This window comes from Mus musculus, chromosome 10 (assembly GCF_000001635.26).
Source record: "Mus musculus strain C57BL/6J chromosome 10, GRCm38.p6 C57BL/6J".
NCBI lineage: Eukaryota > Metazoa > Chordata > Mammalia > Rodentia > Muridae > Mus > Mus musculus.
This window is the reverse complement of record NC_000076.6, coordinates 12,846,858-12,872,336: the sequence shown is the minus strand read 5'-3', so window position 1 is coordinate 12,872,336 and position 25,479 is coordinate 12,846,858. Positions and strand designations below refer to the sequence as shown.

The 25,479-nt window shown below is 45.4% G+C and overlaps 1 protein-coding gene across 8 annotated transcripts in view; it reads left to right on the top strand.

Annotated features, from left to right (window-relative positions):
- The first annotated feature begins 2,448 nt into the window (after positions 1 to 2,448).
- The window catches only part of Utrn (utrophin), a 487,702-nt gene continuing 464,671 nt past the window's right edge, over positions 2,449 to 25,479 (top strand). For 2 of the 8 annotated variants that reach the window (XM_011243167.3, XM_006512708.4), the window contains exons 1-2: positions 2,449 to 3,582; positions 10,602 to 10,769. Coding sequence is in view for 6 of the 8 variants with exons in the window: in XM_006512708.4 (XP_006512771.1) it covers positions 10,691 to 10,769 (79 nt within the window). In the remaining 2 variants the exon portion in view is untranslated. Of the gene's footprint in view, positions 3,583 to 3,691; positions 4,245 to 10,601; positions 10,770 to 25,479 lie in introns of those variants that run through there. The other 6 variants (XM_006512710.4, XM_030245066.1, XM_006512707.4 and 3 more) reach the window with 6 other exon arrangements.

Sequence of the window (25,479 nt, the reverse complement as noted above, 5' to 3'; positions counted from 1 at the left end):
TTCTGGACTGCTATATTATATACAGTCCCCTGTATTTATGTGGATCATGCCCATAGAGTAAACATATGATATATACATGTACATATATTTTATGTATTACTCTCTCTATATATTACTCATATAATAATTTTCCCTTCTATAAAAGACTTCCCTTACAATAGTAACATCAGTATAAACATCTTCAGTCTTCATTATTCAGTGGCCACTTAGTGTAATTACTACTTCAGGTTAATCATGGGCCCAGGGTCATGTTCCTATCACTCCCTCCACATGCTTCATAGTGATCATTCCAGCAGCCTCAGTGGGCAGAAGGTTCTGTTGTCACAGGCCACTGACTACCCAGGGTGCATTAAAAGGTGGACGGCTGGTTGCAGTGCATCAATAGTCACCCATGCCTCCTGGAGACGTGTTCACAGTCCTTCAAAATGAAGCTGGGCTGAAAAGGTCTCATAGTGACTGCTCTTATGGAAATAGAGCCCTTTGTAGTCTTAGTCTCCTGCCAGATGTGGTTTCTTCTCCTAACTCAGGGTCAGGGTGGGAATTCTTGATCACAGCCAAACTTTGATCTTTTTTTCCTCCTCTGTGACTCACCCACACATATGCTTGCTCAGGTTGCCAGGTACCAAAGGGCCTCTCTTCCCAGTGATGGCCGACTAGTCCATCTTCTGATACATATGCAGCTAGAGACACGAGCTCTGGGGGTACTGGTTAGTTCATATTGTTGTTCCAACTATAGGGTTGCAGACCCCTTCAGCTCCTTGGGTGCTTTCTCTAGCTTCTCCATTGGGGGCCCTGTGTTCCATCTTATAGATGACTGTGAACATCCACTTCTGTATTTGCCAGGCACTGGCATAGCCTCATATGAGACAGATATACCAGGGTCCCTTCATCAAAATTTTGCTGGCATATGCAATAGTGTCTGGGTTTGGTGGCTGATTATGGGATGGATCCCCGGGTGGGGTAGTATCTGAAAAGTGGATATTAGCCCAGAAACATAGAACACCCAAGATACAATTTGCAAAACACAAGAAAATCAAGAAGTAAGACCAATGGGTGGATACTTTGTTCCTCCTTAGAATAGGGAACAAAATACCCATAAAAGGAGTTACAGAGACCAAGTTTGGAACTAAGACTATCATGGACTATCCATGAAGACTTCTTATGTTGGAGACTCAGTCAGTTGCTGAAAGGTAATTGTTTTATGAAGTTTTTGACTTAATAAATGGGTTAAGTCACTTGGTGAATGCATAATTCAATGGAGGCGGACCTACTTGGAGACAGTAAGTTAGTGGACTCATCTCTTTGGAGGGCAGGTCTTTTTCTGGACCTCCTTCTGGATGGCTTTCTGCTTCCTGACAGCCATGAGGTGTGCACACTCCACCACAGCTTCTGCTACTCCTCAGGCCCAAAAGCAAAGGCCAGCCTCAGCCTGAATCGGATGAAACCGAGAGCTAACAGAAGTCTTACCTGTCAGTCACAGAGATGGTAATCTATACAACATGTTTGATCTGATAGCAGGAATCTCCAATGTTTTTGCTTACATGTCTTATCTCACCTGAATGAATTCTACGTTCTTCAAGGGCAAGATCTATGTTGGATTTCTATGTATCATCTGCCTCAGTAGGCCTTATATAGATGCTTGTTAATGGAAGGAATGAAAGTGAATGAGATCAAGTCATATCAGTTCCCAGTTGGTGTTTAGGTTCTATTTGGCTTGTATGAAGAATGCCCTCCAAGGTGAAGTTGTTAAGTCAGAGACTTTATAAAAAAGTCTTTTCCAAGACTTCCTTCAGTCCCAGCCCACAGTACTTAGAGACTCCAGAGGTTTTCAACTGGTAATTAACACAAGGCTAGTGAATTATTTTTACTGGCTCATAAATTAACCCTTGAGTACTAAGGAAGCAATAAGCCGTAATCAATCTGCTTCGACTTTGGTTGCTATTTTTATTTCCTTCTCCAAGTTTTATCAGGAAAACAGTAATGGGAACACGTTAGAATGAAATGTATAATAAAAATGCATACATAACACAAACTTCATTACGTCCGTGATAGGTCTCGGCTAAGCCCGTAAACTCCCAACAAGTTCTGCAAACAGATGTAAGTTTGCTTGGAAAAATAGAAAATAAATAAATAAATAACTAGATAAATAAAGGTTTGGCAGATGGTGCCACTGGTAAGACCCCTACTGAATACTAAAGTCTGAAGACCTGAGTCTGATTCCTGGGTCCCACAGAAAGGTGTAAGGTGAAAGCTGGCTCTACAAAGTTGAGACAGAGAGAATTTAGATAGGTATGATATTTGTGTCTACTGTCACCAGCACCCCAAATACACACAACACACACACACACACACACACACACACACACACACACACACACACACGGTAAAAATTTTAAAGGTCAGCACCAACACTATTTGTGTATATGAACATATAAGGACACTTGGGATTGTTTAGACAGCATTTAAAATGATGCAAAAGAAATTTCCATAAAATAAATATACCCCTGGATTTAGAACCCCAAACTCAACAACCTCAGTAAACTGAAATGGGGCGAATTGGCCAGAAGGTTGAGATTTATGTAAGATAATAATAAAAAAAATTAAAAGTACTGTTGATAAGAGACCTAGTGTGCCTAGAGGGGTGTGACACACATTTTCGGACAATTTGAATAAAGGGCACGGTGCGTGCGCGCGGTGACTATTCCAGCTTCTGGCTTCCAGCACGCACGACTGGTTCCGGGATTCTCGCACCGCGCACCGCACGGAGCCGGCTGCTGCGGGCTGGGAGGGCGCCTAGGGCTAGCGCTGATTGACCGGGCGCGCGGTCAGGTGACCCGAAGCGCCACGTTCTGGGAGCCCGGCCCGCGGTGGCTTCCCAGGCCGGGGCAGGACCGAACCCGGAGCCGAGGGGGACTGGTCTCCCCGGGAGAACAAAGTTGCCCGGCCTGGGGCCCCGGGGCGCGCGAGCGGCGAGACGGCGGGTCCGACCTGCGGGATCCACGGCTCCGAGGCTGGGCGATTCGTGCTGGGAGACGCGAGCCCCTACCCGGGGTGGCGGGCGGACCCAGCAGCGCCCCACCCTCGCTCTCCAACAAAGGGGCCGGCGGCAGCCGGAGGAGGACCTGGAGGAGGAGCCGGAGCGGCGAGCAGCTCTCGCGCACAAAGTTGTGGAGTCGCCCTTCCCCCGAGGAGGGGAGCGGGCAGCGCCGGGCGCGGGATTTCTCCCGCCCAGGGCCGAGGAGGAGCCCTGGGCTCCTCAGCCGATCGGGCCACCTCGGGGAGCGGCGCCCCTTTTCTTTCGGGTCATTCCTGCAGAGGGAAAACTCCTGCGTGCGCCTGCCCCCAGGCTAGCGTTTGGACTGTTTTGTTTTTGGCGGAACTACCGGGCAGGAAGATTGCACAAGTCAGGGGGCGTTTCCAATCGGGTGTCAATTTTGGATCTCCCCCCCCCCCACCCCCCTTTGGATCTTGTCGGGCTTTCCACGTTTCACTTAAAAAAAATTCTTGTAACGTCCAAGGCAAGCTCCCCACCACCCGAACACGCCCAGAGGAACCTTGGGGCCTCTGGGACTTGGCTAGCAGGTAAGCCCATGCATTATTGAAGCTTCGGTCTGGGTAATGTGACCGCAGTCCCCTAGGGAATGGGGCGGGGGTTGAAAGGAGGTGGGACCTTTCTGCAGTTCCACCGCCCGGGTCCCGAAGTAGCTGTAGCCAACTTCTGCACTTTCCCTGGAAGCTCAGCGTCCCCTGCCTGGGCGGGAGAGAGCTGGGTTGAGAAGGTGGGAATCTGTACTGGTCGCCAAGGTCTCAGATTCCTAGGTCTAGTTTAGTACTGTTGTTTTGTCTCTCCCTGAGAGGAGAGGCTGTCTGTCGCCTGTCCGTTTACCGCCCCGAGCCGGGCAGCAGGACTAGCGATCTCCAAGAGGGGACGTGGCCTCTTCTGAGAGCTTGTCACACACCTCCGGTCCCGGGAAGGCGGGGCCCGGGCGGTGTCCGGGAGGAGAGGGTGGGGAGGGCGGTTGTGCGGTGGGAGGGTTGGGGAGAGCTTCCTAGCCGGCCTCCAGGCTGGGGGCGTGCTCGACCTCTCTGTGGTTGCCGTTCCTGAGGGTGGGGCCCCAGTGTGGCGAGGTGGCAAGCCTGCAGCTGTGGAGAGACAGAGGGGATAGGGGTACCTCATTGGTGCGCAGTCCCGCCCGGCCGCCTGCTTTTCCGGACTCTTGGCATCCCTCACTGCAACTGACAAGGTAATTCATGCCCCTCTTTGGCCTGGGTCTGAGGCTCTGCTTGCCCAAGGCCACTTACAAAACCAACAAAGGGCTAATTGTAGGCTGTGCAACTTTTAGAAGGCACATTGTTCAAAGAGACTTTTCAAGTCCCTGGATTCCGACCGTGTGGCGTTCCAGGGTTATTTCAAGGGGAGGAGAAAACGTGTGTGACTCTTCAGAGTCAGGGACCCGCCTTTTTTAAACCCCCAAATTGGAGATCCTGGGTGTAATTCCGGGCCCCACTCTCTGGAGTCACTGAGGTATCATCCTTTATTCTTCTAGCCTTCAGATCACCTGGGTCACCAGGATCTGGAGAGGTGGCCTCTCCATGCGTTTAAGTGGGAGGGTCTGCCGCGGCCAGAGCGCACGAATTCCAAGAGAGATGGGATCTCCAGGGTGGCATGGCAGCAGTCTCATCGTCCCGTTGGAACTTGCCCTGGGCCTGTGAAGTCAGGCTGGACCCTCGGGGGCTGGCTGCTGGTGGCGCTGGAGAAGCAGCCTGCTGATAACGCTAGTGCCTGCCAGAGCTGGAGGAATTCGAAGCTCTTGTGGGTCGTTCAGTCCCGAGGACAAGGCAGTGAGGGGCATGGGCCATTCCTGCTGAAGTCCCCCCACCCCCTCACCAGCGTTTATGAGGCTTTCGAGATAGCTTTAACTCTCCTTTGGGTGTTTACTCAAAATTTATTGCGCCTGTAAACAGCATTAATCACAGTGGCATTAACCTTCCCTGGAGCGCTTCTTAGTGTGAATGGCAGTTCTTGGCACTCAGCGGTTTCCTTTACAAGCAGAAGGGCAAACTTGTTCTTCGGCATCCCTCTTCACTATCGCCAGCATTCCTAGCTTTTGGTTACTTGTGAGTGACTAGGTTTCCTCCACAGCCGTCTGGATGAATATTCCCTTAGGATGACACCGTTTGAATGTTGTGTATTCTTGAACTTTTGCCTATAAAGCCATCACCCCTGGCGTTCTGTTCTGGTATAACTAAGAAGCGTCCACCCTGAAGGGGGAACTGGCGCCTGTGCTGTGGTGCGTGTAGGTTTCAGTAGGGGAAACACTCGGTCAACGTCACCAGCTGTCATTTTGAGGGAAGAGAACGGAGGACAGCAATTGCATAGGAGCCCTATACAACCTCCGGGTCATTCACCTCTAGTTTCTCCCTTATCCGGGTGTAGAGTGTGGCTACTTCCATTCCACCAGTGTGGATGGCGGCAGAATGTCTTTGGGACACATTGTTACTAAGAAAGCCTTGGTTCTAGCCCAATGTAACTTGAACAGCCTGATAGAGTTGCAGTAGCATTTTATTTATGTTATTTTGAGAAAGGGTCTCACTGTGTGGCCTAGGCTGGCCTTGAACTGGCACTCCTCTTGCTTCAGCCTCTGAAGTAGCTGGGGTTATAGGTGTGCACCACTACACCTGGTTGGCATCTGGGAGTTTGGAAGGAGGTATCCTTAAACTCTCCAACTCACATGGAGCTCCTGGGACATTCGTGGCAACAAGAGTTGGTGGCTCTTAAATGTTGTTGTTTTTCTTTTTTCTTTTTATTGGATATTTTCTCTTTCTTTCTTTCTCCCTTTTCTTTTCTTTTCTTTTCTTTTCTTTTCTTTTCTTTTCTTTTCTTTTCTTTTCTTTTCCTTTCCTTTCCTTTCCTTTCCTTTCCTTTCCTTTCCTTTCCTTTCTTTTCTTAGACAGGGTTTCTCTGTGTGGCCCTGGCTGTCCTGAACTCACTCGGATATTTTCTTTATTTACATTTCAAATGATTTCCCCTTTCACGCTGTTCAATGTTTTAGTGTGTCCCTCTTCATTCTTTTCTAGCTCATTGATTTTTTTTTTCTGATGTTTTTGCAGTGTAGTAGGGATTTGTATTAGGAAGAAGACACGACTGGAAAAATTATCCCAATGTGAAAGGCAGAATCAAACATCACGATGAAATGGCATTATTGGATCTATGCAAATGAAACGCAACCCTGTGCACAAGTTAACTTTACCTCAAAATCAAATCGGTGACAGTGTTTGTGTGTGAGTGCGTGTGTGTGTGTGTGTGTGTGTGTGTGTGAGAGAGAGAGAGAGAGAGAGAGAGAGAGAGAGCATGTGTGCATTTTTAAAAGATGGCTCAGTGGTTAAGAGAGAGTCCACGTTCACTATCTTATGTCCATTTTTGGCCTCCTTGGGCACTAGACAGTCAAGGCAGACATTCACACAAAAATTTAAAAAATTCATTTTTCGACATTTATTTATCGAATGTGTGGTGATCAGGTTTAGGGGCAGGTCTCTTTCTAACAGAGTGGAAACATTTTTGGAAGCCTAACTGGAGGTCCCTGCATAAAGCCCCTTGGGAAGTGGCACTGGACTTGTCTTTCAAAGGAACTTCATTCCAGGAAAGAGACTTTTTCTTAGACAGCCGGGATTTCCTGTAATTAAATGTTTACATATTCTGTGGACAAGATTTTGGTTCTCTAATATATTAAGGATACACATAAAAGTTTAGAAAATCTTTCACACTCTGTACCTCAAGATAGGAATATATTTGCTTTTGATTATATTCTTTGTAGGGAGCTGTTCCGTGACCCCCTAGTCTCATGTAGCTCAGGCCGCCCTCAAACTCTCTGTGTAGCAGAAGGTGGCGTTAAACTCTGTCTTCTCCAACTGGGGTTACTTGTTCACTCCTGGCGAAAGCTGCTTGGCAAATGGCCAGGCTGCCAGTCCTCTTCGCTGGTTACTTTTGACTTTCATTTTGTTTTTGTAGTTCTGGGGATCGAACTCAGGACCATGCATGCACACCCTGCAGGCTACCATTAAGGCTCATCCTCAGCCCTTTTAGTTTATTTTTAATTTTTAGACAGGTAGCCTAGACTAGTTTGGGATTTACTCTGTAGCTCAGGCTAGCCTAGGATATTGAGGACCCTTTTTCCTCTGTCTCTTAAATGCTGGGGTTACAGCTGTGAGTCACTATACCCAGGTCTGTAAATCCTTAATAACCATAAAGTCAGAATAAACATTTAAGAATTTTTTTAATGTCCTTTAAAGTCTGGGAGACTGATGAAGCAATCCATATATGGAGAGGAAATGGTTCTTAAAGCTTTAACAGTTTCCCAGTGTTCCTTCGCTTCTACTGCATTCACTCTCATTTTGCTCTTATTAATGGACTCTACTCATTTCCTGACTTGCAGAAAGAAAAGTTATTATGTTGCATAATGTTAATATTTATATAATAAAGTACTGTTTGCTACGGTGAATGACTATTGAATAATGGAACACACAACTATTACACAAATAAGAAATTTAAAATAACAATATAGTACAATTCATTCTTCGAAGTAAGGATTCATGCTGGAGAGATGGCTCCTTGGCTCAGAGCACTTCTTACTTTCCCAGAGGCTCCAGGTTCAGTTCCTAGCACCCACTGTGGGCGACTCAAGACTACTGGTAACTCCACTTTTAGGGAATGGAACACTCTTTTCTGGCTTTCGAAGGTATCAGGAATTAACAGAGACAAAAATGCAGGCACTCACATGTACACATAAAAATATTTTAAAATCGTAAAGAAGAACCACTAAAGAATTGGTGGTCCATTACTACCTAGAAAGAAACCCTAGTTCTGACATTTGCTTCTCTCTCTCTCTCTTTTTTTTTTGAGGTGGTGGGGGTCTGACTTGGCAGCTCAAGCCGACCTAGAACTCAGTGATCTGTCATCTCAGGGATGACAGACACAAACCACCTTGCCTGGCTCTGACGCGTGTTTTAATGTGTGAATTAGTGTACTTTCTCTGCAGATTACTGTTGGGATGTCTTGACTCTGATATTCCTAAGTAGTGATTAAGTTCATTGACATTGGGGCGCTCTTAAAGGGGGCCGTGGTCTGGAAGAGACAGAGAGACTGAGCTGAGAGACTGAGCTTGGCTCCTCTCTGGGCAGTGTAATCCAGGAAGCTCGGGAGCAGAGAGGAGCAGTGTTTGCTGGCGTTCTTAATGAACGGGTGCTCCTGCAGGGCAGATCTTCAGATCTTTAGGCCCTGGAGATATTTCTCACAGTTACTGAAGATTGGATTGTTTTATCTGAGTGGTACCTACCCATGTACAGCAGAATTGGTGTCATGACCCTTCCAGAATGAAGTTTTTATCAGTGGGCAACATGGCTATCTACATTTCTACATACATCTACAAGCCGTACCACCCCTGAGGTCCAGATCCGTATTTCCCGAATGCTCCCTTTCTCTTTCTGTGTCTCAGAAGCACCTTACACTGAGAAAATCCAAACCGCATCCATTCTTCTCTGTAATGTCCTCAGCGGTTCCCAACCGAGTAGTAGTTCGTCTACTTCTGAGCTGCCCTGTGCCAGCTGAGTCACTCAGCATGCTAGTATCCTGCGTCTCTAATGCCAGGGCTGTCCCTGAGTCTTATTGACCTTTTATTTAATATCCTGTGTATCTATTTATTTTTTTTCCATCTAATCCATTGAGGCCACAATCACATATTGCTTATATTAACAGCGTTATAACAGAGAGATTAGCACAACAGATACAGAGCTGCTCGTATTTTCTTTATAACATTTACTTCCTCTGCCTGTGTGTATCTTTGCATGTATGCTTGTGCGTATCGATTTGTATATATATAAATGCATAGACGTCGAAGATCCTGTCATACTTCTCACTAATGACTTCATAGTGTCTCCTACAATGGAAGATATCCTCCTCCCTAACATCGCTGCTAACTAATCCTGCAGTGTAACATTGGTATAATAATATTGCCTAAAGTAAACCCTAAAATGTTTTCTTTGAAAATTCAACCCAGGATAGTATTTGGTGGTCAGGTCTCTTTTGTTTTGTTTAATCCATGAAGAAACTACCTTTCTTTGGGTGGTTTTTGTTTGAGTGACACTGGGCCTGTGGGATGTGTGTGTTGTTTGTGTGTATTATAGTTTGGAGGCCAGAGATTGGCATAGTGCCTTATTTTTGAGACAGGATCTCTCATTGAACCTGGGGCTCGCTGGTTGGCTATGATCCTTTGTTTCCAGAGGAAGTAGTTGGAAACAGGCATTGCTGGCACATGCCCATGCTTGCTTCCCTCTTTTATTTTTATAAAATTCGAGGGATTGAAGTCAGGTTCCCATGATTGTGCAGTAGGCTCTTTACCCACAGACCCATCTCCTAATTCCCTAGGCCTTTTGTTTTGATAGCCTCTTCCAATTTGTGTGCCCATGATAAGCCTCATGATTGATTCTCCGACAGACAGAGATACTCAACAGAGGGTGCGCTGTGATTCCATTTATCACCTGAGGCCCCATTGATGCTTTTGTAAAGTCTGGTCAAGCGTGGGATTATTTTTCTCTAACGCAGTAGCATGAAACAATTTCAGATGCAGAGAAGAGCTGAAATGTTTCCATTCGACATCTCCTTTCTCACGGCCTAAGTTCTTTAATGAGAGCACTGCTCTAATGTACTGTAGTCCTTGGTGCTTCCTGAGTTACTCTGGTCTACTGACAAGCCATGGTGTGAACGGGCTTATGTCACCTCTCTGATTGTCCTTCTCCTCAGACAGGTATCCAAGCCTCTCTAGGAATCTCTGGCCCCAGCTTTCTTCCTCGGCTGTGTGACGTGCTTCCCAAAAGCAGGACTTAGCCCCCTGCCTCCCAGTTCTCAGCGGCGCTAATATTTCACATACCAAGCTCTTCTCTTTTCTACTTGCCCTGTAGCTAGTGAACTTCTTCCTCTCCTTGAAGGATAGACCCAAATGTCATTGCTTAGGAAGGCCTTCTCAGTGGCCCTGGGCAGGTGTGACTCGTCCACTTTATGACTTTATGACTTTATCTTTCTCTTCCGGACTGCTGTCAGTCATCAGGGTTGTAATGAGGTCATTGATTATAGAGTGAATTTCATTTTATCCGTGAAGCTCGGTGTCCATAAGCCTCACTCACGTGGAAGAGGCTGTGCTAAATAAAGCCTCATGTGGATGTGCTCAGGAAGCCACTCCGTAACTGTGTCTTAGACTATATGTGGCTGGAGATGGCTTAGCAGTTAAGTACTTGACACCCCACCTCAGTATCCGTGCAGATGCCCGGCACATTTGGCAGCCTGTTTGTAATCCCAGCACGTGGGATGTGAGTTCAGGGGAACCCTGGGGTTCAAACAGAGACCCTGCTTTAACATAAAAGGTAGAGAGCAGCAGTTGAGGCAGACACCCAAGTGTCAGCCTCTGACCTCCACGTGCACATGCACACATGTACATGCACACCCACCCCTTTCACATGTGCACACACAGACCTGTGCCAGAAGCAAAGGAAAAAACAAATAAGGAATATGTTTCTGTATTTCTACTCAATACTTTCTCTTTTCCTGTTAGGTATTCATGCTAGCCTGGACCATTTTTCAGATTTAGCCTTCAGAAGAGGATCTGGGAAAGCCTTTGGATTATACTGAAACTCATTCAAGATGGCCAAGTATGGGGACCTTGAAGCCAGGCCTGATGATGGGCAGAACGAATTCAGTGACATCATTAAGTCCAGATCTGGTGAGTAATGGATGCATCACTGTGGAGCCCTCTGTATAGACTGTGTTGAAGACAGAGATTTCTTAGCTTGTTGTGCATTGTTCTTGTTAAGTAAACTTCTGAGAAACTGAATTCTGAGCCGTGAGTGACTATTGCTCTGTGAAAGGCAATCTCCAGTCTCTGTGTGGCCTATCTTACACTCCCAGCTTGCCTTTGTTACATTGTGTGTGCAGTAGTTTTACTGGGAGAAACTCCTGCCTACAGCATAACTGATGCTGCGCAGTTATGATGTCAATAAGATAGACAAGCTTAGTCTAACATTTACCCTTATTACCTGAAAACGGAAAGGAATCACATGCTTAGAGTAGCGAATACCATAGTTTCTGGTGGAAAGATCATTTTGTGGTGGGATTCCTTAACCTTTTGCCCACCTGCTAATTGCTGTTGGATGCTAACACTGGCATGTGACCTTCTCTTTCCTTTTAGAAATGTTAGTTTCTAAAGATACAGTCTTCCCCAGTGTGATCAAATCAGCCAGACTAAGACCGACGAATGACTTTCATGTGAACATTCGGATTGGAGGTCTTTGGATGCCACCCCACCCCCAGCTTATTATATAACCACTGCTTTTCAATTCTGGCTCTCCAAATGAATCAACTGGGAGTTTTTTTACAAATGCAGATGTGTTGGCTCTGCTCCAAACCCACTGAATGAAAATTTCTGTATTTTTAAAAGAGCTTCAAACATGGTTCCGAGACAGGCTCAAAGGGGAGATATTTTTGAGCAAGCATGGCCTTTTTAAGCTGGGAAAATTATATAGAGTTCTCACCTGGGTGTGAGCATTGTCCTTTTGTAACTCCAGCATTATAAACATTCCTTCGTGTCACTCTTCAACAACAACAACAACAACAACAACATTGAATAGAACTCAAAGGTGATATTTCCTGTTGGAAATGTCTGTGTGTTATGGTAAGAGTTCATTTCTTAGTCGAAACTGCTAAAATACGTGCAGGAAATGAGATCTCAGTAGGATATGCATTGCCCTTCGTGATGCTGGTTGTGCTTGGTCTGTGAAACGTCTGGATGTTACAGATAAGGCTGTGACTATGCAGTGGTTTTTGTAGCTTTAAGGACTCTTTGGGAAGTGCGTCGGCATGTTGTGTGGTGTATTCACTGTGATCTCCTAAATGTCATTTTAGGGGTACAGAATTCATATGTAGAGATGTGGAAAGTGACAGGAAAGTGGAAGAGAGACAGCTAGATGTCTCTGTACGTCTCAGAGTCTATAACTTGTGAGGCCAGGTGATCCTTCGCATCGTCCCGAATCAACCTTTATTACAGAAGACCTTGGATTCTGGGGTAGGAAGGTGGCTGCGTGGGTAAATGCTGTCGAAGCCTAGTGATCCGCGCTCAGCTCTCGGGACCCCAGTAAAGAAAGGGAGAGGAGAGAACCCTTTCCACAGAAACTGTCCTCTTACTCCATACGTGCACATTGGCATGTGCGCAGACACACATATACATCAATAGTAAATAAAATACACTAAAAAAAAGACTTTAGATATTTGTCACTGGTTCTCTGTCTTTGTCCACTAGAAAATAGTTTTATGGAAAAATTTAACTTTTAGAGTATATTCTGAGTATCCACACTTCCAAACTATTTCTTAAATTTAAAATGGCTATTTATAAAGTTAGTAAGGTCCATACATGGCTGGGGGTAATTTGTTACAGTGTATACTTTTTGGTGTTAAGATAGTTTGTTTATAAAATATTGTGGTGGTTTGAATAGCTATGGTCCCCATAGACTCAATGTTTGAGTGCGTGACCCATAGGGAGTAGCACTATTAGAAAATGTGTCACTGTTAGGACGGGCTTTGAGCTCTTTTGTGCTCAAGCGACACCCAGTGTGGCACACGGTCTTCTTCTGCTGCCTGTGCATCAAGATGGCTCCTCCAGCACCATGTTGGTCTGCCTGCATGCTGCTGTGCTTCCTGCCATGATGATAATGGACTGAGCCTCTGAACCTGTAAGGCAGCCCCAGTTAAATGCTTCCCTTTATGAGAGTTGCCATGGTCATTGTATCTCTTTACAGCAATAGAACCCTAAGGAAGACAAGTGTTATTTCATTTACTTTCTCATTGGTGTGTACATGGGGGTTTGGATGCTCATGCCACAGCACGCCAGTGGGGGTCAGAGGACAAATGTCAGCTTTCTGTGATGTGCCACGTGCATCCAGGAGACCAAACTTGGGTTTCTTGCTGAGCCATTTTGCCAACCTTCCGTGCTGCTTTTTTTAAATAGGGAACATCAACTGTTCGAATGACTCTGCTTATAGAGTTTCTTCCTAGGCAGAGGATATAAATGTACATTTAAGAAGTTGACTGTAGCACTGTTTACAATAGAAAAAAAGAGAGAGAGAGAAAGCACCATAAAAATCCAATTTGGACATGAGTTAGGTCATTGTTGCCTAGAGTGTTTAGAAATGACCGCCAGTTCTTAGGTTGTTACTATTTTATTTAAAGTCTGTGTTCTTAGTCAAATAACTCTAGAAATAGCTAGGAACTTACTGTCTCCTTACTGGGGTCGCACAGCTGTGTGGATGACGCAGCATCCCAGTGGAGGTAATTAAGATAGAGCGCATGACTGAAGCAGCGACGTGTTCATAAGAAGTGATGATATTGAGGTGTGTGGATGTGAGTGTATATAAACATTACAAACATGGAGGGTGCTATGAGGTATTGTTAAGTGATTATGATACAGGAGGCTGTTGATGTGAAAAGTACCCTTTAAAAGCTTGCCGGTGGGAGCCGGAAGATGAGTCAGTGGTTAAGAGCACTTGTTGCTTTTCTAGGTGACCTGGGTTCATTCCCACAGCCTATATGGTGGCTCACAACCCTCTGTAACTCCTAGGGTAGCTAATGCTCTCTTCTGATCTCTGAGGACAGCAGGCACTCACACAGTGTGCATGCATACACGCAGGCAAAACACTCGTACACATAAAATAACAACGTAAACACACACCTGCTCTCCTATCAGGTGGGAGGCTGGAACAGGGAGATTTTGAGTTTGATGCCAACCTGGGCTATGAGATCCTGCCTCCAAAAAGATGTGAGCTATATCCCAGAATCTTGGCATTTGGGATCGTTCTTTTTCTTACTGTCCGGCCACACGTGTTTTCCAAAGCCGCTTGATGGACTTGTATTACTTAACTTCTTACGTTTTAAAAAATTCTCAAATTGCTTTTAGCATTTTTACTGTCAGTGTTATAACTGTGCCCTCCCTTTGAATGGCACCTACTTCAAAACACGACGAAAATTTAGCTCCTGCATAGCTGAGCTATGAATCACATTCCTCTGGCTGGATTGTGTTGCAAAAGCTGGCAGATCAATTTGGATTTGAATGAGTCTGTGAGTCATCTCTTTGATTTCTGGAAGCCATACTCTTGATTTTTGTTTGTGGCAAATGCTTAGTACACAGGGTAGGATCTCGGGACACTCCAAAGTTTACACATTATTAAGAGACTTTTAGAAGTCTAGATTAAATAGTTGGAATGATCCATATCCAATAAATAAATTTGAAAGATTTTTACTGGTTATGTTATTCCATGCTGCATATTAGTTTTCCACTTTTTAAGAAGGAATATTCACCCTGTACCTGTTGCTTGTTTATAATCCCAGCATTTGGGAGGTGGAGATAGAATCGAGAGTAAAAGGCCAATAAAAAAAAAAGGTCATAACATCATAAACAGAGAGTAGAGAACTCAAGTGTGGTGCTGCATGCCTGCAGCCACACTATTTGGGACCCAGCCTGGGCAATTTAGGGAGATCCCATCTCAGCGAAACACCCCTACCTCCTATAAAGGAATATTTTTCTTTCTATTGGAGATTAAAAGACTGGAATAAAATTGAGAATCTTATACATGCATATAATGTGTTTTGATCAAGTTGATCTCCAATTACCTCCCTTTCTATTCTTCACGTCTCTCTTCTAGTCCTGTTCAATTTCATATACTCTTTAAAAGTTATCTATCTATTTCTATCTATCTATCTATCTATCTATCTATCTATCTATCTATCTACCTATCTATCTATCATCTATCTATCTATTCATTTTTGAAACAGAGTGTGGTGGCTACTTTTGAGTCAATTTGACAGAGGCTGGAGTCATCTGAAAGGAGGGAACTTCAGTTAAGAAATTGGCTCCATAAGACAGGTCCAGCTAGAGGGCGTTTTCTTCATCAATGATTGATGTGGGAGAGGCCAGCCCATTGTGGACGGACCATCATTTGTGGGCTGGTGGTCCTGGATTCTTATAAGAAAGCAGCCTGTGCTAGCCAATTAGCAGCATCCCTCCCTGGTCTGAGTCACCGCCTCCTGCCTGGTTCTTGTCCTATTTAGGTTATGACCTTGACTTCCTTTGATGATGGACTATAATGTGGAAGTCTAAACCAAATAAACTCTTTCCTCCCCAACTTGATTTTGGTCACGGGGTTTCATCGCAGTAATAGTAACCCAAACAAAGACATAAGGTCTCATTATGTAACTGTGGCTCGTCTGGAATTCACTATGTAGACCAAGCTAGCTTTAAACTCACAGAGATCCACCTGCCTCTGCCTCCTGAGCTCTGGTGTTAAAGACATGTGCCACCATATCTAGACTTTACATTTTAAAGTAGGTCTTTGGTAATTTCATACAATATATTATGGTCATATTCTCCCCCTTCTTAAACATCTCTCAGATCTACTCTTCCTTCCCTACTCACACAAATTTGCTTCCTTTTTTTTTTTTCCCCCTGAATCCAGTTTGTATTTCCATATACTCTTGAGTGGCTATCCACTGGGTGGCCTGGTTGACCTTCCAGGGGTTGGTTTGAAGGACAGCGGCTCCCATGGGCTCTGTGTTTGAATACAGGGTCCCTCACTGATGGACCTGCTTGGGAAAAACCAGGAACTTTTGCCCTTGTTGGAGGAGTTGGACCACTGTGGGTGAACTTTAGGGTTTTGAAAGTCTCAGCCCAATACCAGTATTCCTCTCTCTGTTTCCTGCTTTTGGATCAAGATATGAGCTCTTAGCTCACAAAACCAACCAACCATCCAACTAACCAACCACTTATTGCCCTCGTTCCATCTTAAGTTGTGCATCAGATTCGTAATTCAGTGTTTAAAAGCCATTTTGCCATCTGAAGAGAAATACCTAGCACCAGTTACTTGCATGTCGCCCCCAGGATTCGGATGAGGGATGAAAACGACAGAAAAGCGGGGGTCTTGTGGGATGCGCTGACTGATGTAGCTTAGCGTGCTTATTATATACAGTTTAACAGGGAGGTGGGCTTATTACATACACCTGGAAATAGAGGCCTGTTTCCCTAAGCTTGCTAGGAGCAGTCTCTATAAGAGAGCAGCCTCTAAGACTGTAAACATTGGAGGAATAGGGGAGTTATGGAAGACATTTTCTGCAAACACTGTCAAGATCCACAATCTAATTTGAGGAATGCCTAGCCATCCCTTTGAGTCTCACCCAGGGAGGGCGTGGCCACTTCCAGGAGGCTGAGGCATGGCTGTGCTCACATCAACAACACACTCACTCTGGGCTTCACTCCTGCCCTACAACTAAGTGATCAAAGGTAGGCACTGGGATAGTTTAAAGAACAAAAGCCACACACTTTGTGATTGCCTTAGATGTGAAGCCTGTGGGTCACTTTGTAGAGTTATGGCCTAGCATTCATGAGGCTCTGGGTTCAATCCCCACCAATACATAAGCACGTTGTGGTGGTCCACACCAGCAATCCCAGTGCTCAGAATGTGGAGGCAGGAGGACCAGAAGTTCAGGGTATCCTCAGCTTGTCATGACACACTGACACCCTGTCACTCTAAGATACCCTGCCTCAAAAACCGGCAAACCAACCGGGCCACCCCACCCCCACCCAATAAAAAACAAAATAGAAAAAAGAAGAGTCTAGAAAGCATTTGTTGTCTACTGGGCTAGGGTTTAGGGCTGCTGACAGTGAGCCTTCACTGTCTGCTAAAGCACTTGAGATAAGGTTGTGAGAAGTGGCTAGAATAGTGACAGCTCTTAATCTGTGTCAGTCGGAAAGCCTAACAGGTTTATAAAGATTTTAAAATGGTAGTCCAAGAATAATCTTCAGAAGCCGGGTGTGGTGGCACACGCCTTTAATCCCAGCACTCAGGAGGCAGAGGCAGGCGGATTTCTGAGTTCGAGGCCAGCCTGGTCTACAGAGTGAGTTCCAGGACAGCCAGGACTACACAGAGAAACCCTGTGTCGAAAAAACAAAAACAAACAAACAAAAAAAGAGAGTAATCTTCAGAGAAAATGTGCTACTGGTGGAGTGTGTGGTTTATTAACTTTTCTTTGGGACATGATGAAATGTCAAAGAACAGGCTGGGCATACACACACACACACACACACACACACACACACACACACCCCTTTTTGCCTCCCACGTGCTGGGACTAAAGGCTTGCTTCACTGTGGCTGGCTACCTCCTTGGTTTTTTATCTAACTCTGCGTTCTAATTGTTGAGGAAATTAGAGCCCATGCAAAGCTGAGCCTCTAATGCTAGCATCTTAGCGGTGATGCTGATGCTGATTCCTGCATCACAGCTGCACGTTCACAGGTGGCAATCAAAAGCCATAGAGGAGTCATTTGTTACACTAGCCTTTTCTCTGTTTCCGTAGGACCTTCCCAGGTGCACCTGGTTCCCTGCCATTTAGGTTAATATTTAAATGCAGCCTTCATTGAGTGGCCTTCTCTGTTGACTTTGGAAGTCATGTTTTTTGTTTGTTTGTTTGTTTGTTTTTGACCTACACTTTTTCTTTATTCTTCTCTTTTTTTTCTTTTCTTTCTGTATTTATTTGAGAAAAGGGCTTGCTTTATATCCTAGTCTGGCCTCAAACTCATGATGCTCCTGCCTCAGCCTCCCAAGTGCCGGAGTTACAGGTGTACACACCACACCCTGCTTAGTCACCCTGTGCCCTATCACTGCTTGTGACTTCTCTGTGTTTTCTTTCTCGCTATCTGGTACTTTGCTTGCATTTTGTACTTGCTGATATCCTTTTTCAATGCAGCTCGACTCCATGTGACTTGGGGAACCAGTACACCTCTGGCATCAAGCCCAGGGCACAGTGGATTGTAGCCAAGTGATAAGTACTTACCCAATGGAAAAGGTTCCATGGCTTGGAGATTCACGCGCTGGGATTTGAATTCAGGATCAGGTTAGACGGGGGAAACCTGGAGTCTGAACTCTGCACAGTCTTCATCCTGTGCCTGCCAGGAGGGTCATTATTTTATGCTCAGATCTGTTCCTTGCGAATTTGCCCGGTGTTAACTGTGCACAGGTCCTCTCTTGCTCCCTCCTTGCTACCTACTGAGGGTGACCCTGGGCTGAAGTCTGGGGCTGCTTTGGTTCCCTAGTGGTATCGTAGCCCACATAAGAGACAGGACCTGCTGCTGCTTGGCTGCCTTCTTTTCTATCTCTGTCCTGTCATTCTCTTCCGGGAGCTGACAAAGGGGATAACATTGGAGGACAGACAGTCCTTGGGGCGGAAGATGAGAGACTGACACTGTCTCTGACGTGGATTCTCTTTCTCTCTTCCTCTGATGGCTGTTCAAGGCTTTTAACTGGATGGCAAAGAAGGTAGGATTTCAGATGCACTGACATTTGGCACAGGGTAGGCCCTGATCTGGTGCCCAGGGAGGTAACTGTGCTATCGAGATGTGTTGGGGGAGGGCAGAGGAGCCCATGAAACTAAAGGAAAGCAAATTTCTTTGCTGATGGTTTACGCTGTGTTCCATTATAGCCAGCTTACTGAAAACATGCCCTGTGATATCTGGTGTAAATTAGAGCTGCCCAACAAGGTCTGGAGTGAGAGAAAGGTTGAGGAGGTTGGCTTTCTCTGTTGACCTTTCAGAAGGTCCTCTTCAGACAACACAGTGGCTAAGTTGCGTTTAGGGAGTGAGTGGTCTGGTTTTTAAAAGGTTTACACTGATCGTAGTATCCAAGAGAGATTTTTCTCCACAGTTTAAGGGACTATGAAAACAGTTCCTTGCTCCTTCTGGAGATTCCCTTAGCTGAAATATCTGTCCTTTGAAGGGAAGCCTTTCAGCGGGCTTGGTTTTTTTCCACAAGCCCTTGGGACTTGCCTTGAGGGACAGACAGGGACCCGGGTGGAAACTCAAGTCTGTTAGAGAACAGCAGTCTTGGGACGAGCAAAAGCCTTGCCTGTGTCACAGGTCCTCACGAGGCTGAGGAGGAGCGATCTAAGATCTTGTCTGTGCCAATATTCTAGCAGAGGCGGTGTGTTCATTATATAGACAGGACTGAAAACTCAATTTGATTGAACCTTATTTGAACCCAGAAGTTTGCACTGGATGCTGATATCATGATTTTCCCTGGGAACAAGGGAACAAGGGAGATCATGCAGGCAGTTGTAAACACTAGTTAAAGTTTAATCTAAAGCAGTGGAGAATAGGATGCAGGTAGCTAGAGTCCCGCCCTCTTTCACTGTGTGGAGAAACAAGCATTTACTATGGTGTTGTTTTGATATGCACTTTTAAAAATTAAAACTGCTGAATGAGAGCTATGCTCAACTCAATATTTGGAATGCGAGCCAGCGTGAGATTGTCTGCACGTATGTGTATGTGTGCGTGGGTGCATAGAGACCAAGGGATGGCCTCAGGTGCTGTTTCTTAGCAGCTGCGAACCGTTTTTGTTTAAGCCTCTCGCACTGAGTGGCTCCTGGTAGTCTGCCTGCACACTGAGCCCCAGAGGTCCTCCTTTCTCCATCTCCCTAGTTCTGGAATTATAAGCATACCAAATGCTGCCACCATACCAAGCGCTTACAAGGCAAGCGCCTTACCCAGTGAGCTACAGGATGATAGAGATTTACTCTCGAGATGATAGCCTGGGGACCAGACCCAGCCTTGGATCCCAGGCTTCCTTCCCATTTGCCATTGCTTCCTCCCCTCTCAGGGTGCAGGTGACACTTAGGGACTTAGGAAGTCCTCAGACTTCTCAGCTAAGCTGTGTGTCCCACGCACGGGGCTGCTTTTGCTGAGGCTGGCTTTCATGGCACGATGACTCACAAGTGACTTGTTGGTCTCTTTTGCATGTGTGGCAGCTGAGATTCCGACTTGGTGTGGCACAGCCACCAACTAGTTTTGGGAACTCAATTTTTGTTATATTATTGTTTAAAAATGATTTTCTTAACATTTATTTTAGTGTGTGTATATGTGCCTATGTAGAGGTCAGAGGTCAGGTTATGGGAGTTGGTTTTCTCCTCTCGATGTATGTGGGTTCTACAAATAGATTTTGGTGACTATATGTGTGTGTATGTGTGTGTTTCAGTTCTGTCAAAGTGGTGGAGCTCAGTTACACAGCAAACACACAAATAGCGTGTGCTATTTCACACGCTAGGAATCTTATGTGTCCAGTACAATCCTTGTGGCCCTTACTTCTGTCACAAAACTTTTTTTCTGTCCAAACAGTAAGACTCTGGGCGGGGTGGTGGTAGTGAACCCCTTTAATCCCAGCACTTGGGGAGCAGAGGCAGGAGGATTTCTGAGTTCGAGGCCAGCCTGGTCTACAAAGTGAGTTCCAGGACAGCCAGGACTACACAAAGAAACCCTGTCTTGAAAAAAAAAAAAAAAAAAAAAGACTCCGGGCTGGGTGTGGCAGTGCGTGCCTTTCATTCAGGAGGCTGAGGCTAGTGGAGTTCCTCTGTAAGTTTGAGACCAGCCTAGTCTACACAGTGAGTTTCAGGTCAGCCAGGAGCACACAGTAAGACTCTACCTTAAAAACAAACCAAAACCAAAACCAAAACAACACCCCCCCCCTCCCCCAAACTAAAAACCAAAAAACCCAAACCAAACCAAAACAGCAACAAAATCACATCCCCTCCCCTCCACCAGCCAACCAACCCAAACCAACCAACCCAAACCAAGAGAATGCAGGACCTTCTCAGCAGAGAAATCTATTTCAGTATAGGACTTGGTACTTGGCATCTGACGTGATAAAGCCTGGGACGTTGGCCTTGCTTCCCGCCCTTTCAGAAATACCAATATGCCTGCATATTAGAAAGGTTTGGTTGCCTTCCTATGATTTTTGGCTCTACAGTATTTATGTGGAGGAGATATATTTTGAGACTGATATACCCCGTCAAGGGCACCCGTGAATTGCATTATTTAAAGTAAATTCTGTAATCACATAGATCGATGTGTGTTCTCTTATTGGGAACACTGGGCTTTGAGCTTCAGGCTGTGTCAGAGTCGCCCTCCTGGATTCTGACTCAGGAATTTCCATGAGCCCTGAGAGTTTTTCCTTCCTAGTGCCTTGGCTTAGATAGTGAAAGTCAGGCCTGTGGGTCTCAGCCTTAGAGAGCAGCCTGAGTTCCCCCGAAGGGAGGAAAGGGAGAGTCAAGTGTTGTTTATTTTTACTCAGAAACATTTCCTGGTAAATAGATTTAAAAGGTAATGGCTTTCATACTATTGGCCTTTGATGGTTTGGTGTCTCATAGTTTGGAGCTTGGGTTTGGCTGAGAGGAGGTGAAACTCAGGAAAGTGGGTCAGGGGAGGGCTGACAGATGCTGCTTCAGTTCTGGGGCATCTGAACTGGAATGTCCCTCCCAAATACTGACTAGGGCTGTCTCTGTCCGCTCTGTACTATAGTCACACCTCAGCGTGGTTAGCCCTTTCCTGAGGCTAACCTTGGTTAACTTTCCTGCCCACAGCTCCTGAGCAAGGACTGCTCTGATTGCTTCTTTGTGAAAGCTTTCTTCTTTTCTTTTCTTTTGGTTTGTCTGTTTGTTTGTTCTTCTGTTTTTAGAGAGGGTTTCACTGTTTATTTCTGACCATCCTGGAATTTGCTCTGTAGACTGGGCTGGCCTCAGACTCACTGAGATCATCCTGTCTTGGCCTTCCGAGGGCTGGGATTTGTGTTGTGTACTTGGATGGCTGCTTGGCTGGTTCTCTCCACCCCGACTCCACCTCCATCGCCCTTTTTGAGACAGGGTCTCATGTAGCCTCAGATGCCCAAAGTTCTGAGACGACAGATGTATGCCAACATGCCTGGTTTATGGAGAACTGGGGATTTCTACCAACTGAGGCCCCTCCCCAGCCCCTTAATATGACTATATAGTTTCTAAGACATTACTTCCTAAAAGGGTGTATTTGTCACTGGTAATGGGAAAAGAAAAAAAAAAAATCTGTGCTACTTTCCTGATTTTCTTTATGCTCACAGAAAAGTTGTAAGTATATTTGCCTCTCTGCTTTTTAAAGTCTAAGTACGTGATGTTTGGTGTTTCTGCTCCCTTTGAGATGAAGCAGTCTCTCTCTTTTCTTTCTCTCTTTCTTTCTTTTTTAAAATTTATTTACTTATTATATACAAGTACACTGTAGCTGTCTTCAGACACACCAGAAGAGGGCATCAGATCTCATTACAGATGGATGTGAGCCACCATGTGGTTGCTGGGATTTGAACTCAGGACCTCTGGAAGAGCAGTCAGTGCTTTTAGCCACTGAGCCATCTCTCCAGCCCCCTCTCATTCTTTCAAAACCAGTGAATTTTAGGAAAGGGTGATTTGTGTGTCAAAGGGTTAAAAAGTTATAAAGGGACTGGAGAGACGGCCCAGTGGTTAAGAGCATTGCCTGCCCTTCTAGAGGACTTGGGTTTGATTCCTAGCACCATGTGGTAGCTCACAATCACCTGTAACTCTAGACCCAGGGGATGCGATACCCTCTCTTGGCCTTTGTGGGCATGGCTTGAACATGGTTCACAGATATTCACACAGGCAGAAGGATAAAAAAGGATACAGACAGGATAAAAAAGGATAAAGGGAAGGAGGGGGAGTTAAGTGGGTCGTGACCATGGTAGCATGTTCCTTAGGGATCTACAAGAACATCCTGGAGGGCTTGTAATATCTTTATGTTTCAAGAACCAAAACTGAATGAAACCAAACCAAATCCCAAATCTTTCATAGACCTCTGCAGGAATACCACTGAGTTAAACATCTCTGAAAGTGTAGGAAGGGATGTCGGTTCATTCCTAGAGAAGGCAACCCTCAAGGTTGAAGATAGTAATTTTTGTGTTTGTTTCTGTGTATGGAATTTGAGCACCCCCCCCCCAAGTTTAGTGGGAGCCATTTCCTGGGCAGTTTCAGATGGATACGTGGAAGGGCATTGTGGGTTGGGCCTGAGTAGCTTGCTGTCTATCTGTGACGGGGACACAGAATTTTGTGCAGACATTGGCTACAATGAAGAGTGGGGCAAGTCTTAACAACCCATTTAGGAAAAACCATATTTAGATTGACTTAAAAGAAAGAGACCACAAAATAGAACCAATAAAATCTATCCTAAACAGACTATCCCAAACAGCAAAAAAGGTTTCCAAGTGATACAGGATCCAGTTGTCAGTGAATTGTTGTCGTGTCTTGTGTGAAATGATAATGCTTTTTGAAATTTACAATGTAAATATTGACTCAGAAATGAGAGGATGTTCCTGAATTTAATTAGTGTGGAAGATTCCAGGCCATTTCCCCCAAAGCCTAGCTTGCAGTGAGCTCTGAGTTAAGCTCTGGATGTGTTCTGGTCTTTGTATCTCCATGTTGTCTCTGCAAAGGGTTAGAGGATGCCTTACTGTAGAGTGTAGACATAGAAAGGCGTCATGCAACGCAGACCAAGCGTTCTTTGTAAAGACAGCAAGGAAAGAACACTAACCTCACTTTGAAGCGGGGATAATCATCTCCGACAAGTAAAATCTGCAGGCAAGAGAGCCCAGAAAACGGTTTGAGCTCAACTTTAATTGAAGACTGGGGGTGTTTAGCCTGATGCTGTGCAGATGATGTCATCCTGTGTTACCGAATTCAGCTTCAGCAGAGACGATGGAGTAAATGCAAATTAAAAATAAATCGAGAGCAGATGTTGAAGAATACCTTTCATTTAGGGAATAATTAAGCAGTGGAAAGGTCATTGGAGTTTAGTCAATAAAGCTGAGATGTGCTGAAGTCATAATTATTCAGCTAACAGATGCCTGCTTTTGGTTGTGCTCTGCTGGGGAGCATTTGGGATTGGTGACTGGAGGAAGCTGTTCCTATCTTGTTGGATGGAAAGTTCCATCTTCCAAAGTTGCCCATCCAGTGGACTAACTTGAATGTACACTGCATGAGCCACCACCACAGTAACTTTGAAGCAGACTGGAGGAGCCCCTTTCAAAGCTCTCGTAATGATTAGGCCTGTGTGCTGCTGATACCTGTGTTTTTGGTTTGGCAAAATACATTGTGTTTTGTCATTGCAATCTTGCTAGGTTTCAGTCCCTGAAAAGGGTGGCAACTTAGAAGAAAGCCTTAGGGCTTTAGAGGGTTATAGTCTGTGCCGGTCTTGCTGGGGAGTGTGGCAGTGGGCAGGCACAGTACTGCAGCAATAGCTGAGAGCTTACTTTTTTTTGTTGTTTTTGATTTTTTTTCCTACAAATAATTGGGAATGACTTGGGCTTTTGAAATTTTAAAGCCCTCCCCCACTGACATGTCTCCTTCAACAGGGCCACACCTCCTAATCCTTCCCAAATAGTTCCACTAACTGGAGACTAAGCATGCAATTACATGAGCCTATGGGAGTCATTCAGACCACCACAGGACTCTTGATGGTTTTCTCTAGTAAATTATAGAGCATATAGTGATAGCATTGAGGGAGCTAGAGAGTGGTAGTTTGCCAGTTAAGAACATAGTACTGCTTTTACAGAGGATCCAAGTTCAATTCCCAGCACACACAAGGGGTGCCTCATAACTGTAACTCCAGGTCTATGTAGGAGATCTGATGTCCTTCTGGCCTCTGAGAGCTTGATGTGTACAAAGTGAGGCTCACACGATATGGGCACTAATTAAAGGGCACTATTAAAACTTTTATCGATGTTTTGAATATTTTATTCCTTTCGTATTTTCTGAGGTTTTAGGTTGGCTGTGGAGTGAGCATTAGAGAGGTAATATGAAAGATGGAAGATGCCAGGCGGTGGTGGTGCACGCCTTTAATCCCAGCACTTGGGAGGCAGAGGCAGGTGGATTTCAGAGTTCGAGGCCAGCCTGGACTACAAAGTGAGTTCCAGGACAGCCAGGGCTACACAGAGAAACCCTATCTCGAAAAACAAAAAACAAACAACAACAACAACAACAACAAGAAAGATGGAAGACACCGGAAGGTGGGACAGTGAGTGGTTTGGGAGGCTTAATATTTGGGTAGGTCATTGATCTAGGTCATAGGACACTGTTTCACAGGTAAAATGTAGTTACTCTCAGGTTAGGAAGTAACTCACTTAGTGTGAGGGCTTGAGTTTAGCTCCCTAGTCGGTCCCTGACACTGTAGGGACAGTAACACATGTATTTGCGACCCCAGTGCTGGGGGTGTGGTGGGGCATTCTCAATGGCCAGCCAGCAGCCTACCCCAAATTTGTGAACTATGGGAGGAATAAAAGCCATGTCTAGAACTATTTGTTTGAGAATGACAGAGGCAGACACTTGATATTGACCACAGCTTTCTGTCTCTGTCTCCTCCTGCCTCCCCTACCCCATACATAGAGGGATAGCCTGTGACACCCAAGAGCAGATCTGAGGCTGCTAGATGCTCCAGGCAGGGTGGTGCACTGTCTGGTTTTCTGTGTCAACTTGAGTTAGCACAGAGAAAGGGGCTTCAGTTGGGGGAAATGTCTCCATGAGATCCAGCTGTAAGGCAT